The following is a 17376-nucleotide window of genomic DNA, read 5'->3' on the forward strand; positions in this document are numbered from 1 at the left end:
CTGTAAATGTGTCAAATGTGGTGCTGATCCATAAGACTATTCTTCATTCTTGGAAATTCCCCTTTCACTGGCTGTCAAGCATCTAAGTGTCACGGTTTGCAAGGTTGTGATGGCAGTTGTGGATCCCAAAAAGCAGGCAGGAGGGAGCAGCAGGTTGTATTTGAGAAATGGTATTAAAATAAAGTCAACAGGAACAAAATCTAAAACATCCAAGTCATTCAAACAGATAAATACAAAGTATAAAATAAAGATCAAGAGTAAAAATCTGCCAAGATGAATCAAACACATGCACAGCATACAGTGCATACACAATGCCCAATGCATACAATGCATAAAATGACCCGACACCGAATGGTCGTGCCGGGAGTCCTTTTGACTGCTACTGATTGTAACGACCAGCACCTGCTGGCTACCCGTTGGTCGCCAATCCGAACGTGGCAGTCCGCCACTGATCGGGACAACCAGCACCTGTGCTGGTGCAGGCGGGGAGACAGCGCCACCTGTTGGTCGACAACCAGATGATGACACTAAGTGTCTTTATGCTGCATCTGCACAGGAGTTTGTTTCTTTTAGATGTTTTTTAAACTCGTGATTCATGAAAAAAAATCTGCAGAGCAAGGCAACCGCTGGCTAAGAAGACTCAAAAGCCATTTTGAGCATCAGAACTTGATAAGAAATACGCAATGTGACTACGTGAAGATACAATCAGGTCCTACTGTTTTATTATAATGTCACTTTTTCCTGCTTTTCCTTTTGTGTATTTATAGTCTGTAATTTTCCGCCACCCGCCAATCATCTCTGATTTTCAACATTCATGCTTTGTTACTACTCAGGTTGAAGTGGCCATTCCAACTACACTTTTGTATTTTTTAAGCAGAATTGATTTTTTGGGGGGGTGAGACGATTGTGTTTATAGTCAAAATTAAATAAATTGGGACAATAACTCATAAGATGAATTTATTCTGAGACTGAGCTGGTAGCTCATTTTATTCGTAGTGCAAACTGTGATATCATCAAGAGGCAACTCCATCAACGACCATCACAAAGGTAAATAAAACGACTTTATTATACAGTGCAGTTTATTTCTTTAATTAAAATCCAGTAGCACATTTATTATACATAACATAAAGTATATTTTGTGTAGTTTTAAGGATTATTTCGTCGAAAATTATGTTTTATGGGGACCTGGGAACGGATTATTCTCATTTTTAATGATTTCTTATGGGAAATAAATGTTCGGCAGACGAACTTTTCGCCTTACACACACTTTCTGGGAAGCAATTAAGTTTGTGAGCTGAGGTATCACTGCATATGGAAAACTTTTGTCATTTATTGAAAGTGCGCCTTATACTCCAATGTGCCTTAGACATGTAAAAAGTTTGAAAACACTACTCCATTCATTTGGGGTGTGCCTTATACTTATGCAGTGGAAAATATGGTAACCATCACTGAATTTAAATACGCTGCAAAAATATTGTCCTTGAATAGTTGAATACAAATGAAAATTAATTAACAAGTGTATTTAATTACAACTACTTCATCAGTTGTTTTTTTTGTGTATCACAAGGTGGAGCCCATGTACCTCTCGCAGCACACAAGTAACAGTCTTGCTGCACTTGTAAGTCAAGGTACCACTGAAAAGACACAACAGAATAAATCACCAATTCCCTTGAGCTGAAAATGTGGCCAGTGGAGGAATAACTTCAATTTCCCATCACCCCTTATCCTCCGTCTCCTACAACGAGGCTCCTACAGAGACGATGAGTAAGTTTTTCCTCTCTCTCACACACACATACACACCGGCGATTTGTTTCTTGGGCGTGCTCCCATTATACAGTGCGAGTAGTCAGTCACACACAACTCCCTTTGCAAGAGAATCTAACCTCCTCTTTAGGCCAGCGATTGAGAATATAGTCACGGGTCTTGTTCGTACGAGAATGGTTAACCGTAAGGTGAGCTGGTCGTCTGCTCCTTGCAACATTTTTGCACAAATGTGATAGCAGAAGCTTGATGTGCTTTGGTGATGAGCCAAGTCATGCTTTGCACACAACTATGCTCTTATCCAAGTTTACATCACGGTAGTTAAACAAAATATATAAAAGGTTATGTAACTGAGAATCTCTTGTTTATCACCGTGCATCTTGTATATCAGTTATTTTTTTCAAAAAAGGGTGTGAGGTACATGTTTGAGATGTACTGCCTGATAAATGGCTGTGGGATGTTGTGGACCTATGAGCCCAGTACCTTTTATTGGAAAGAACTCCAACAGAAAGGGACGCCAGAGCATTGACAGCATCTGATTCCTCGCAGTCTCGTCTCTGAGCAGTCAGGTAAGACAGATCCAAAGAGCTACTGGATGCCTTCACGCTTTGCCAATACTGACCTGAAACACATAGAAATGATGAAACAATGAAGTGGATGGTGACTGAAACGGATATGAAGACAGTGATGAACATCTTGACCACCGCAGAGAAGCTACAGTGCTTCTTAAAAAACAAATAATTGCTCACTTTGAATTTGTATGACCGTCTGCAGGGAGTGGATGGCGTTTGCATTTGGTTTTTGGAGCAGGACCTCTTCGGGTAATTGGTCCTGCAGGACAAAAAGGACACGAAAGTAGTCAGGAAGCTGTTTGATCTCACATTTAGGAATCCATTTAAGGCACAAATGTCATGGAGACTTCTGCTTAAGGGTTAAGCGGTCACATGGGAGCAATATTTTTCCAAAAAAGAACACTATTACTCAGCATGCCTCACCTGTGCACCAAGAAGGGCACTGACACAGGCTTCTGATGCATCGCAGATGGCTGTGAGGTCATGACCTCCCTCGAGGGACAAAACTAGACGGCCCCCTGCTAGAGACATCAGCTGGCGAGTCAGGAAGCTGAAACCTGAACACGCAAAATAACGATAAGACGCAGCGACCAAACCGAAGTGACGTTTGCGTTGCTGTCTTGACGTAAGCTTGACTACACTTCCCGATAGTTGTTCAAGACAAGTATATATTTTGACCTCCCCGCTGCACGGTGGCAAAAAGCACTCACTGTAATTATGGTCACATCAGAGATGCAGTCAAGGATGCTTTTCAGGCTAAACTTGACAAGAGGTATAATAATCTATTAAAATCTCACAGAATACGCGAGCGGCCCAAAAAATGAACATTTCTGGTTGTTCAGAAAACAGTATTGCTTCAAAAAAAGGAAAGAAGAGGGCTAAGAATGTGTTGAGAGGATTTGCTTACATTTAGCAGACACCTTGTAACCGCCAAGAGGTGCGGGGTTGCCCTCGGCAGCATCAAACCCGGCGGAGACCAGAACGACATCTGGGGCAAACTCTTGAGCTATGGGCATCAACACGGTCCTGGTTGCAACAAAAAGTCACACAAAGTCCAATGGTGAGGAGTCAAAAGGCAAAATATTTAAACAACTGAAGTCAGAGAGGTGAAAAGGGCTCTTATGTCCAGACAAGCTCTTTGCATTATGGCATTCCACAGTTCAGGGTAAGCGGTGTTGAAAATGGATGGAAAATAAAAATAAAAATAAAAATAAAAATAAAAATAAAAATAAAAATAATAAAAATAAATAAATAAAAAAAATACAAATAAATGAATAAATAATAAAAATAATACTACTACTAATAATAATACATTTCATTTCATTTCTAAGCGCCTTTCAAAACTCTCAAGGTCACTTTACAGTCACAGGATAGGTTTTCCTGTGGGTGAGCAGCGGCAGCGACACGCGCCGGCTTTCACTCAACCCGGAAGTAACTCAATTAGATAGAAAGCTAGCTAGATCAGAATCATCTTTATTGCCAAGAATGTAGAACAAACAAGGAATTTGTTTTCCGGTAGAACACGCTGCACTAGATAATTAGATAGCTGATACATAGCTAGCTAGATAGCCGGCCAGGGAGCTAGATAACAAATACCCAGCTAGCGAGACGCCAGCTAGATAGCTGGATAGGTGAAAGGGCTGCTGATTGACAGTTGGATGGCAGCCCATAACCCATATTTTGCTTCTAAAGGCTTCCTTTTTTTCTTGCTTGATGCTATGAGCCCGCTCCAGCATTCAAAATAACTTAAAAACAGGACATTCCAAAAACACTGTGAGTTTCAGAACAATATAAGTGTAGTTGATCGCACTTGGGAGTTTATTTCTGAACACACTTGAAATTGATACTTTCTAAGTACATTCCTAATTGATTCTTGTGAGCGTAATGATTTATTGATACCACTGAATCGCTATTCTTGTCCTTACCAAGAAGTAAATAACGAAGGCCGTTGTTGAAGGTTTCCATTGTACTGAACATTTCGGGAAGAGTGCAAAGCTGTTGGCGAGACATGACTTGAGCTCAGCGCAGTCGGTAAAGTTCAAAGCTAGAGCGAGAGAGTCTGTTTCCTATTAGAAGCCTGTCACTCTCCTCACGTCATTGACAACGTGGAGAAAAAGAGGAAAACAGTCCATCTGGGAGCCATTTAACTTCATTATTCTGCCGGGGGACTTTGGAGACTACCCCTGCACACATCCCCCCCCCACTCCCACCCCCATCATCTTCTTTGTACACACGCACACATGCTGTCATGACTGCATGCAGATGGACAACATGAGCTCATAGACTAAATTGAGAGCACCCAGAGATAAAGTGTTTTCCCATACCCCCCCCCCCCCAAAAAAAAAAAAGAAAATCACACACACACATACACACACGCACACACACACAACACAAAGGTAAAAAAAAGTCAGAAGGAAAAGGTATACTGCCACACATGAATATATGCATTTGCTGGCGTTGTCCCAATATCAATACATTTACTTTTAGTCCCATACTAAAATAAAATGCCCCGATACTGAAACGACATTGTAGCTTATTATGCCTCGCACGTAAATAACTTCAAATTATTTTTACGTATCAATTCAAATAATTTCCGTGAGAATACTCAATAGAATAATTTAGATTTAAAAAAAAACATTTTTATACACTTTTTTTACACATTTTTATACAATTCTGAAGATCCATAGAAAACATTTGCTATTTTTGACAATTTAATAATTTTACATACTTGCATAAACGGCACTGCCCAAAATATTTATCCTTATACAGTATATTGATCAATCTTCAGATTTCTTGGACGGATTAAGGCTTTTAAATGTTCTGTAAAGCACTTTGTTTCAGCTGTGGCGCTTTGTGAAATCGCTGCAGATATGTTGTATTGTATTGCCTTTAATGTAGCTCCATCTAGTGGTTGCATATAATGGAACCGCAGCCACTATTATAGCTTCTATTCTATGCACCTTATGATGCGGTGTACCCTGTATAGGAAAACAGTTTGAAAATAGGCCATTCATTGAAGGTGCGCTTGATACTCCAAAGCTTCCTATAGTGAGGAAAATATGTTATTCTCTTTTTCTCATGTCCTGTAAGAATGTATTATAATCTTCGTGAGAAGCAGGAGTGGGTATTCTACCTGAACGCTGCAAGGTACTCTGCATCCCCCATGGGAGGGTCCAGTCCTCCTGTCCATGCCACATTCACGTTGAAGCCCTCCCCAGCACCTAAACCAACCTAAAGCCAAAATAAAAAAAGAGAGATTCCGTCAGATTTTATTTTTAAGTATTCTTGTACATTCGGCCAATATATGAATGAAATCCACCTCAGAAGGTGATCCACTGCCAGGAAAGAAATTGCCATGGTCATAGCGATGAAGCGACATGTAGAGCACACTTGGGTCACTGTAGAAAATTTCTTGTGTCCCGTTACCATGGTGAACATCCTGGCAATAGACACTATGTTTAACATCACTATTAATCCAGGAAGTGGTAAATAAATCAAAGGTGACAGAGGCCTACCCAATCAACAATAAGGATTTTGCTGACGTTGAGCTTCTGTTGAAGTTGTTTGGCAGCAATAGCCACTGAATTAAAGTAGCAGAAACCCCTGCAAAAAAAAAAAAAAACGTTTGACGACTTGAGTTATGTTGAGAACAACATAATGGAAAAGCTTGAACTGTATTTATGATGTTTATCTTCAAAACAGACACACAAACTTACATTGGGTTGGAGGGGTCTGCATGATGCCCCGGTGGCCTGACCACCGCAAATCCGTTCTGTTTAGAATCGAGAATATAAATTGGCTTGTCATTCAAAAATATTTTAAAAACAGATAATATACATCATTAATCTTTGTTCAAAAAGTATTTTGCATTCAGAATGGAAAAATGTATTTGTTGCTTGCTTACACCCAACCGCAGAACTGCATATTTATTCCCCCCCATCCACCCGCTATGAGTACGCTAATGTTTAAAAGAATTCTTAAAAACATCATCGACACAGCGCATGCTTCACAATATTTTGTATGAGACAGTTGATGACGTTTATATGACAACATGGAAATAACTACACCGTCCACCAATAAAACCTGCAAGTAAGTTTTGGATGATATGATACTTTCTTACTCTTTGCTGCATTTGCATTTAAGAAATCTTGACTTTGGAATCAGAAAATAAACTAATAAGTCATGAAGAAAATGTGCCACTCTTCCAAATATATTTTGTAATGTTTTCATGTTTCATGTTTTAATGTTTGTAAATGCTTTGAAATGTCGGATTTTAAATGAAGCAAAACAAAGTGATTTCTAATTTTAGTGTGAGAAATATTAAAGGACAACCGATATCACTTTTTTGTTTCCTAACTGACATCAGAAAAACGTTTTTATAGCATCTAAAATACCCAAAACACGCAGTATGATATTTTTAGTCAAATGCAAAACACCAATTAAAATGACTTAAAGTGTCTAAAAACTACTTCAAATTGAACCCGAGGGTGGCCAGTTTCGGAAGGTCCCGCCCCCTTGTTCGTGGTGTCACGCCAAGACATCTTGCCTTGCTCGAGAATCAAAACAATGGCTTCAGATTCGGAGAAGATGCTTTCTTGTTACTCATCCAGTTATGAATATGATTCAAATAGTTCTGAAGAGGAAAGCATACATGTTGGCAATCGATTAAAGAATTTATTCCTATCATTTTGATGCATCTGGAGAGAAATGTAGCGACCAACTCTTTAGTACTCACAGTACCCAAAAACGGCAGAAGATGGCAACAAAGCTCCGTGGAAATTGTCGCCTGGGAAGTTTTGTCAGCAAATATCAAATAGAAGTCTTGGTGCAACGCACAACGATTCACCATCGCGTTATTTATGTGTTTTCCTTGTAATTTCGCCATCAACACGGATCAACACAAAGTTTTCAGACTAAACAAAGTACAGCAAAATGCATTGACGCCATGAAAGGACTGCTACAATGTGTCCATTCTCGGTCAGGGGCGTTCCTTCCGTGACGTGACGTGAGGACTCGTCACCAACTCAAAAACAAGACTCCCGGAATATTCAGCGCGAGTCTTAAAATGTAAAATATAGATATATGCGATGGAATCTTTGTGATTTTACAAATTATGGACACAACTTGTCGGGAGGCGTCGGTTGTCCTTTAAAAAAAATCATCTCATTTGCTAAATGATTTTCTATCAACACCAAAAACATATTCTCACCTTGAGCTCACCCTTAGCCACTCTTACAGCCAGTTCGACAACACTGCCGGCGGCCATGCGTGACGCCGTGGACGTGTGCGACTCATTCCAGATGGTGTCGTTGTCAACCTGCAGTGCAAATGACGACAACATAACAAATCAATGCTCATGCATGACTATCCATCACGCTTCTTTACACCTTTGCCAAGGTTAAAATTTAAGCGCGTCAGTAGTCAAGTCTGTGCAGTACTGTACAGTTCTAGAGAGCTCTGCTTTTCCTTTTTAGACCATATTTTCCAGATCATAAATTGAAGATATTTTTCATACTTTAACCAGAGGGACTTATACTTTGAAGCGACTTAGGTGTAAAATGATTAACACGTGACATCATTTCATGTTAATTTCACATTCAACCACAAGATGGCGCACAAGGCCCGAGTGGAATTTTACCACATTGGCGTTAACTGATAAAAAGCAATGATGACTAAGTGACTTAAAAGAGGAACTGCCACATCTCTACCGTCAGAGTTGGCAGAGTTGTTTAAAAGTGACACAGAGGATAACGATTTAATTGGATTTCGTGATTTGGAGTGACAGTGATGGTTTACGTGAGCATACGAGGCACTTTTCATTTTATTGCTTATGTGTCATGCAAGGTTAGAGATCACTTTACAAATGACTACCATTCAAATGCAGAGGTCATCATTTGTTGCCCTTGAAACAACCCCATTGAAATCAGCTGTTTTATTTGATATTTTATTTCCAGGCAAGATTCATTTTTTTTCATGAATGTCCACCTGGCTCAACATAACAAAGAATCTGTACTTGCTCATTCCTGAGTCTGAGAAATGTTGCTTTGATTGGTAGTGATCAGGGATTGCCAAGCAAACATTCATTCCAGCCCTTTTTTTTCAATGAACGCAGAGAACGTACAATTTGAGTTCAACTGTGTTTGAAACTTACCCCGACACCTCCACATGGTAACATGACAAACATCCTTTGAGAGAGAATTCCTAAAGAACAAAAAACTTAAATCAGTCAAATGTTACAATCCCTTTTAAAGATGCAGTAAGAAGATGCTAATTTGACATAAATAACTATTGAGAAGATTCAAATCCATGAAGGAATCCTAGAATAGTTGAGTCTGAAACAATTGTATTGGTTTACAGTGATGAAGAACTTCTTGTTCACCACTAAGTACTTAGAATCATATAAATTAAAACATGCTCAAATTCTGTGTCGATAATGGGGAATGGGTCGCTTGAAGATGGTGCTGAGAATGTGGCTGTCTTTACAACAGCTCTTACATTTTGTTTTTCTACTTAGTTTATTTCCTTTCCTCTTTCTTTCATAATTTTGATGCAGTGTTACAAGTGAGACGAATAAAGGACATCTTTTCTAATCTCACATCTTTCTGTGTGAGGTTGGGATTTTCTCTTTGCGCTTGGATGTTTTTGTCTACGGGTATCGTCCCACATTCCTCAAACCATGTTTCTTAGAGTAACTAAAGACTTTTAATATTCTGACAGGTTGAGTGTGAATCGTTGTTCATCTATCTGAGTCCGGAAAATTGGTTAATCAGCAGTTTGGGGTGTCAGAAAAGCGGTGCAGAAAAGCGAGAGACAAATTTGTAAATTGTAACGCACCTGCCAGTTTGCGGTTGTCCAGTTTGAGTCTGTTGAGCGGGTTGGTGCCGTAGAGCAAAACATGGCGCTCTGTATGGACGGATTGCAGCTCTTCCAATGTTGCCTTACGACCACGAATGCTCTGAGACAACAAAAGGAGGATTTAAATAAATTAACTTGGACTTTGTACTATGAGGGGGCGTCTGTACAATAACTTACTTAGAAACTTATGCTTATGATTTGACTTAGATACATGTATGCTTTGATATGTCTGTGTAAACTCTCAGTCGTCCATCGATGGAGGAGTGGTCCATCGATGAAAAGGTTTCTTCAGCCGTCATCTGTACTTCTTTGAAGGTGTCGGACGTTTCGCTTCTCATCCAAGAGGCTTCGTCAGCAAACAAAAATTTTGCTGGTAGCTCTTGCCATATATATATATATATATATATATATATATATATAATTTTTATATGTAAAAAATTTTAGTTCGGTGAGTTGGATGAGAAGCAAAACGCCACATACCTTCAAAGAAGTACAGATGACGGCTGAAGAAACCTTTTCATCTATGCTTTGATACAGTAATTATTGAATCCCTTGGGAAACACACTGGTTTATTGTCAATCTGACAGCCCTTCGGTTTTGGGGAGAAATTATTTTAAAAAAAGGACCAATTGTGTGCGTCTTGTGTCATACCTCACACTGCCCCCTCAGGCCCCTCTCCTGCAGTCGAGACCAGATGCTCTGTATTCTTCCAGCATGCTCTGGGTGATTGCTGTTGTCTCCACAGGCACACTGGTGCTTTAGCATCTGAGAATCATACACCAGGCCTGCACAGGCAAAATAAGCGTAGATGAAGATTTCACAAAAGACTGTCTCAGTGATCATCGAATCTGTCTGTTAAAGACAGGGTTAAAAAGCAGATACACACGAACACAAAGAGAAGCTCTAATGTGGCACTGACCAGTAGTGAAGCGGGATTTGCTGCTGGTCTCCTGCCCACTCAGGCTCAGAGGTTTTTCGGACAAAGCGAGAGACGTGGAGGCCGGGGAGGACTGCGTACGAGAGAGGGGCCGATGCACACCCAACGCACCGCAGATCCCACCGCCTCCACCGCCACGTAGCATTGGTACCGCCATGGTCTCCATCTGTCGATGCAACTGCTGCAGCTGTTTCTGCTGTTCCCACAGTAATGACTAGGAAACAGAAGAGAGGTCAAGACATATGGGAGATGTACCAGGAAGCCCACAAATGAGGACAAAACTAAGTAAATCAGGAATACTGCTGACTATCTAACTGCTCAGAAATAAGCGAATGAGGTACAGTAAAGTCTCGTTATATCGATATTCAAGGGAGTCCGAAAAAATATCGATATAACCCGACTATCGATATATCCAAACCTGCGCGCATGTAATTTTCTCCTTGCGTTCATAGAAATAGTATCGTAATAAGCGGTACTATCGATATATCCGATATCGATATAACGAGACTTTACTGTAGTTTAAAAAAAACCGATAGTCCAAAAGTCTGATAAAAATCAAGAATGCAAACTAAACAAAGTTTAGACCAAGCAATATGAGATTTCCCGAACCACCTAGTTTGTATTTGGAGTTGTTGTTATTTTTTCTTCACAAGAGTGACAACTCTATTTAAAATGGAATTGCTAAAATGTAACGAAATGTGATTTTTAAGTTTCATACAGTGACTGGTCAAACTTTAGCTTTCACATCTAAACTGAAATTCGGTGATATATTCACATGTTTTAAAATGTCAAAAGTTCAACTTTTGACTGTCATGATTGATGAAGCAAATGTAGAGACATTTTAAATGTTGCTTTTTAAAGGTGAACACATGCTTTAAAATGATTACAATGAAGATTGATTACAATTCAAATCTTGTTCCACCGTCACTGGTGAATAAAACTATCCAAAAGTGAAAAATCATGCCATCTAGAGGACAGTAGTCGGCTTAATAGCTGCTATGAACTCGCAGTGGTGTACTTTTTTGTCCTGTTTATTAACTTATGACATGAAAACTTCAGAATACCCACCTGGTTGAGTATGAGTGCATGTTGTAGGTTGATCTGTTCTTGACTATTGGATGTTGCTGGCTCAGCCTCCCTCATAGAATCTGACCTCTGTCTGCTTTGGTAGGCTGGCTCTGATGGCGACGTTCCCCCGCCATCCTCTGAATCCATGTCCTCGGAAGGGATCTGATGCAATCTGGGTTTCTCACTGGACTTGGACATGAGCTGCATTTACACACCCGCACAATAAACAGAATCAAACTGGTGAATTTATTTATATTTGTAATTGGAAATCACGAGGAAAAAATAACAGGATTTTGTGTTGAATTACATGATTGTAAATTTAGCATCCATGAATTAATAATGAATTAGTTACACTGTCATCAGCTCCCACCATTGACACGGAAATTTGTTTTGTTCAATCCACACTCAATTAACTTCTTCAAAGTTGGACCGAAAAACTCTGACGTTTGGTTCTGTCAAGTTTGTTATGGTACTCTATGTACGAAGCCATTATTTTGCAGCCTGATGTCAAGATTCCAACCATAGTGATGCAAATAACTATAGGCCATTAGGAACGGAATAATTACAGATGTCCTTTAATGTGATTCCATTATTTGGAATCAATCGACAGCAACGGTTCAAAAACCTTTCAAAAACCTGCATACCTTGCCAAGGTGAGTCTGCTGTTTTAATCGCTCGAGTAGTTGCGTGTTGTGATGCTGTTGAAGCAGTTGTGAGTGAAGCATCCTGGGGCTTTGTGGGAGGGGTTCTGAACGTGTTCTACTAAGAGGCTTGTGGGCCTGAGCTCCCCCTGGAGACAGTTGATCCAAGTGGGAGGAAAACTGCAGCGGGACTGAGTCGAGTCCTGGAACTGGTTTGAGACAGATGGACAGACCGCAAGTTTTGTCACTATGTATTACGGGAGGTGAAACATTTTGATTTTGAAGCTACAATAATGACTGCAGTTATGTTATATATCCACTAGATGGAGCTATTGTAAAATAATGCAATACAATACAATACAATACAACTGTATGTACAGCCTTCTTAACTGCTGTAGCTGCAATAAAGCCATCAGAACTGATCACAAACACGAATATGAAATATATAAATACAAATGGCAATGAAAACAAAAGTTTATGAAAACAATTGATTCAACAAAAGGGCACACGCACACACAAAAAACCATGTGTGCTCACATGCACAAGGGGCTAAATATACTTAAAAATCTTAACCAATCTTAACTATGCTTTTTTATGGCGTTATCGCTATTTCAAAATGGCTGCGGAGACCTTAGAAGTAGTTGTCTGTTGAAGTGTGTTGGCGAATACATGTCAATTTCTGGCAGTTACAATTAGTTGCTGATAGTAATCACCACAATATGGCAGAGGAACACTAACAGGGAACCAATTCGATGGAGAATATATAGAGACTGGAACAAAAAAACACAAGGCGCATGGGATTGTATGACGCACTGTCAGATTTTGAGAAAATGTAATGCTTTTAGGTGTGCCTTATAGTGCAGAAAATATGTTCTACCAGTCAGTAGCGGAGCGTGGACTAGTCCAGAAGGCTCCAGGATTATAACAGGAAGTTGTGAGCTCAGCTGCCCCGCTTGATCTTCTCTACTCAGGGGCAACAACACCTGCGGGGCCCCGGCTGTGACCAAGGGACCTCGACCAAACTTCAGTGGGGACAAATCACCATCAACCTGTAGAATAGACAAATGTGTTATGTCACATTACATTTTTCTACAGAGGTTTATTTAACTATAAACAAGCAACAAATCTAATTATGGCACTTGCCTTTTGCTCAGTATTCCTCAATGTATAAAACTGACATCAAAAACTAAATTCATCTGGAATTGACATGCAATCAGCAATGACAAAGTGGAATAAACAGAGTGGTATAATTTCAAAATATTTTCAATACAGTGATACATGATGTGTGTTGAACTGCCTTCCTTAAAGGACAACCAACGTCACTTTTTTGTTTCTTAACTGACATCAGAAAAACGTTTTATAGCATCTAAAATACCCAAAGCACGCAGTATATTTTTAGTCAAATGCAAAACACCAATAAAAATGACTTAAAATGTCCAAAATCTGCAAAAATTTGAGCTGCGAATTGGGCATTTTCAGAAAGTCCCGCCCCCAGTTCGTGATGTCAAGCCAAGATGTCTTGCATTGCTGGAGAATCAAAACAATGGCTTCAGATTCTGAGAATATACTTTCTTGTGACACATCCAGTTATGAATATGATTCAAATAGTTCTGAAGAGGAAATCATACATGTTTGCAATCGATTAAAGAATTTATTCCGTGCCATTTTGAGGCAATAGGGGGGGAAAATGTAGCACTAAAAAGAGGCAGAAAATGGCGACAAAGCTCCGTGTAAGGAATTAATCAGCCTGTTAAGTCAGCCTATTAAGTCCTGTGAGGATTTAATAAGCCCGTTTCCACAGGCTGATAAATTCCTTCCATGGAGCTTGGTCGTCCTCTTCTGGCGGCTTTTTGGTGCAACACGAGGTGTTCACACCAAACAAGCATTGACGTGATGGAAGGACTTCTACAATGTGTCCTTTGTTTTCGGTCAGGGGCACTCCTTTAATGATGACACATACGGACTCGTCACCACCTCAAAAACAAGACTTCCTGAATATTCAGTGTGAGTCTTAAAACGTAAAATATAGCTACATGTGGTGGAATCTTTGTAAAATACGCTCAGTAGAGGTCATTTGAAGCCATTTTACAAATTATGGACACAACTTGTCCGGAGGTGTCGGTTGTCCTTTAAGCGGAGATGCCATAGATATTATTTGTTTGTGTGCCAGGCTTACCCTGGCATTGGCTGGTAGTCCCAGTGTGATGGTGGGCAAAGTGGAAGGACTCTGGATAGTAAAATTTGCCAGAGTGCCATCTCTGAGCAACAGCTTCTGTGCCTGCAAATACCAAATATGGCTGGTTATTCTTCTTTTTTTACAGAAAAAAATACACATGCAATGGAATACAAAAACCAACATGTTAAACCAGACTGCTAAAAAGGACAGGTAGGAAAACAAAACTCTAATAGTGGTGAATGTAACTCCCAATTTTCCAACTTTGCAAAATACTGTCCGTAAAGTGTAGCTTTTGAGCAATGTAAGAACATAATTAAACGCATTAAATGTCATGAATCACACAGACGCAGCAGGTGTGACACCGGTTGCAATGTTTTTGACTTTTCTGTGATTAAATCAATTATGTATCAACAGCTGACACACAGTACTCCAGCAGGATTGTGTGCCTCTGCATTAAACAGGTCATTACTCAGAATCTGGCCACACTTCAAGCACAAGGGATGACTTGCCTTATAATATGTCTGCTTGTTTGAAACCTGCTTCATTTTCCATGATATAAGACAAATTACACTTCCCGGAGGAGGTCAAAAGTTAGATTGATTCATCAGGTATTGATGTACTGGTTTTGTGAACCACCTTTCAAAATAAGACATGATAAGGCTTTTCAGTTGGCCTGTTCGAACAAGAATTGGAAGTTAATCCATGCCATTAAAAATAAAATATTTTTTAATCCTAGGGATGTTGCAATCATGCTTTGTTGGCATCCATTTTTTTTCTGTCAATCGAAAGCCCCGAAGTGATACCTTTATAATGAAAAAAGAGCATACATTCAATTTTCCTCATGGAAATATGCATATAAACATGTCTAAACATCCTACTGGATACAGTTTCGAAATTGTTTGATATATTTATATTGTATGTCAATGCCAATTTGTTGGTTGCAAAACTCTCTAGTTCCAAATATTCTCTCAGCACAAAATTTGATGCTACTCAAAATGCGTGTCGGGCACTTTCTGAAGTAGTTGTTTTTACCTTGCTCTATATTAAAACTCTTTCTTGTTTGTTTGCATAATATTAGCAAAAATAAAACCTATAGCATGACAGTGACACTAATTGAATGTTAACGTTAAACACAAGCCTGTATCTTTCAATTTGCTCGACCTAAAGCAATTATTTTTACGCACTGTAATTGCGTGGGGACGCACATGGCAACAATTTGGTTGAACTTTACCGCAGAATGAGGGAATTCTCAGTATGACTGCATTTGATTTGTTCAGCGGTGAACAACACATTGACATCGTTTGGCTAAAATCAAGTTGTTGGGTGCATGTGGGACTTCCCTCATCTCAAAACAGCACGGTTGATTTATGACCTCATTAAATGAAAGCAGTGGGTAACAACCAAATATTTATACCCGTATATTTTACACTCCTATTTGAACTTGTTTGAAGTGACTTTGTTTCCATGTGTCACAATTGTCAACTTGTCAGTCGCTCTTGCAACTCTTTGACAATAGCATTGAGTGAGTAGGAATCTCTACATCAGGGCTTAGGAGACTTTAACTTGCTTTTCCTTAAAAAATACATTATTGTGCGCGCGTGTGTGCGTGTGCGTGTGCGCGCGCGCGCCCGTGTACATTTGATCACCTCGTGCGAGAGGCCACCTGCAGATGGCACTATCCCATTTTCACTGGGAAGACTGTCATTGGGGGAACTGCAACCAGAGACTGGAGTGCTGCTGCTGCTGGGAGATGAGTCTGCAGAGAAGCCAGAGCGGCAAAAAAAAGTGAGACTTATTTGTAATTATATATTATGTTTTGGTGTCAAATCAAGAATGTACCCAGTGTATCAGGTACTCTGTGTCTGATGGTGGGTGGTGCGCTCTCTTTGCGGGTCAATGGGCTCTGACGGGTGTTGAGATGTTTCTTCAGCTTGTGTTTCACTTTTAAATTGGGCTCAGATGCTTGATGAAAAAAAAAGGGATTGATGATAGTGGAGGTGATTAATTGATACAGTCGAGTCGCATAAAGATGCTACAAACCTCAGAATCCACTCAAAAAAAAACATCTTGAGTTGGTGTGTATTTTACCTGCCCTGCGTAGACGTGTCCCTTCTGAGCCCTCGGAAGAAGGCAGCGAAGGAGATGAAACCAGAGGCTGGGAGGAAATATTCTGTTCCAGAGCCAGTTTACTGAGAACGCACAGCACAAATCCAAATTAACTAATTTGACCTTGAAGTAGGTTAACAAACGTTTGGCCACGCAGCAATATTTGTTGCTAATGGACGGTCCTATGGAGCACTACTCAAAAATTGAAAAGAGGTCCAAAGTTTGAGGCTGCTTTGAATTAAAAATGAACAAAAATTGAGTTGCATGTCATTGTTACAAAGCGATGCTGGTGGCCCTCTGAAACAGGAATGTAAAAATGTAACTACAAGGCAGGCGCCAACTAGCTAGAAGGAATAAATTATAATCTTTGATGATTTTAAAGCAAACTAGTATTGAACAAGTTTAAGCCTTGTCACAGCACGTCCCATCACTAGTTTATGGGAGTAAAGCCCCTTCCGCTAAATTATTGTGACCGGTTAAACTTGTCACGTTACATGTTTTAGCTTCTCCAGCTAGCTTAGCGTAGCTCGCTCCACCAATACAACGCTAAGCAGTGATCGAGTGCGAGTATTAAATGATTATTGTGCGAACTGTGAACAACAAATAAAGAGGATAGGATCTTATATTTAAAGGACAACCGACACCACTTTTTTGTTTCCTAACTGACATCAGAAAAACGTTTTATAGCATCTAAAATACCCAAAACACGCAGGATGATATTTTTAGTCAAATGAAAAACACCAATAAAAATGACTTAAAGTGTACTAAAACTGCAACAAAATGAGCTGCGAATAGGGCATTTTCAGAAAGTCCCGCCCCCAGTTCGTGACGTCACGCCAAGACGTCTTGCATTGCTGGAGAATCAAAACAATGACTTTAGATTCAGAGAATATGCTTTCTTGTTACACATCCAGTTATGAATATGATTCAAAAAGTTCTGAAGAGGAAAGCAAACATGTTTGCAATTGATTAAAGAATTTATTCCGTGCCATTTTGAGGCAACATTGGGGGGAAATGTATCACCCAAAATGGAGGCTTAAAATGGCGACCAGCTCCTGTGAGTAATTAATCAGCCGCTTCCACAGGCTGATAAATTCCTTAATGGAGCTTGGACGCCCTCTTCTGGCTCTTTTGGGTGCAACATGAGGTTCTCAGACCAAACAAGCATTGACGTGATGGAAGGACTGCTACAATGTGTCCTTTTTTTTCGGTCAGGGGCGTTCCTTCAGTGACGTCACGTACGGACTCGTCACCAACTCA

General features: G+C 39.9%; 1 protein-coding gene across 3 annotated transcripts in view; it reads right to left on the reverse strand.

Moving 5' to 3' along the window:
- Window positions 1–17376, reverse strand: part of hdac7a (histone deacetylase 7a) — a 60093-nt gene that overhangs the window by 3221 nt on the left and 39496 nt on the right. For all 3 annotated transcript variants that reach the window (XM_089012569.1, XM_089012576.1, XM_089012586.1), the window contains 20 exons: window positions 16099–16199; window positions 15850–15972; window positions 15657–15766; window positions 14011–14112; window positions 12712–12883; window positions 11838–12043; window positions 11194–11394; window positions 10108–10339; window positions 9840–9973; window positions 9168–9288; window positions 8485–8534; window positions 7543–7650; window positions 6050–6105; window positions 5849–5936; window positions 5653–5772; window positions 5467–5564; window positions 3241–3359; window positions 2757–2890; window positions 2511–2592; window positions 2245–2383 (listed from right to left, as the gene is read on the reverse strand). In XM_089012569.1, the coding sequence (XP_088868695.1) occupies window positions 2245–2383; window positions 2511–2592; window positions 2757–2890; window positions 3241–3359; window positions 5467–5564; window positions 5653–5772; window positions 5849–5936; window positions 6050–6105; window positions 7543–7650; window positions 8485–8534; window positions 9168–9288; window positions 9840–9973; window positions 10108–10339; window positions 11194–11394; window positions 11838–12043; window positions 12712–12883; window positions 14011–14112; window positions 15657–15766; window positions 15850–15972; window positions 16099–16199 (2496 nt within the window). The remainder of the gene's footprint in view (window positions 1–2244; window positions 2384–2510; window positions 2593–2756; window positions 2891–3240; window positions 3360–5466; window positions 5565–5652; window positions 5773–5848; window positions 5937–6049; window positions 6106–7542; window positions 7651–8484; window positions 8535–9167; window positions 9289–9839; window positions 9974–10107; window positions 10340–11193; window positions 11395–11837; window positions 12044–12711; window positions 12884–14010; window positions 14113–15656; window positions 15767–15849; window positions 15973–16098; window positions 16200–17376) is intronic.

Source organism: Hippocampus bargibanti, linkage group LG01, assembly GCF_051943395.1.
Source record: "Hippocampus bargibanti isolate YZ-2025 linkage group LG01, ASM5194339v1, whole genome shotgun sequence".
Classification (NCBI taxonomy): domain Eukaryota; kingdom Metazoa; phylum Chordata; class Actinopteri; order Syngnathiformes; family Syngnathidae; genus Hippocampus; species Hippocampus bargibanti.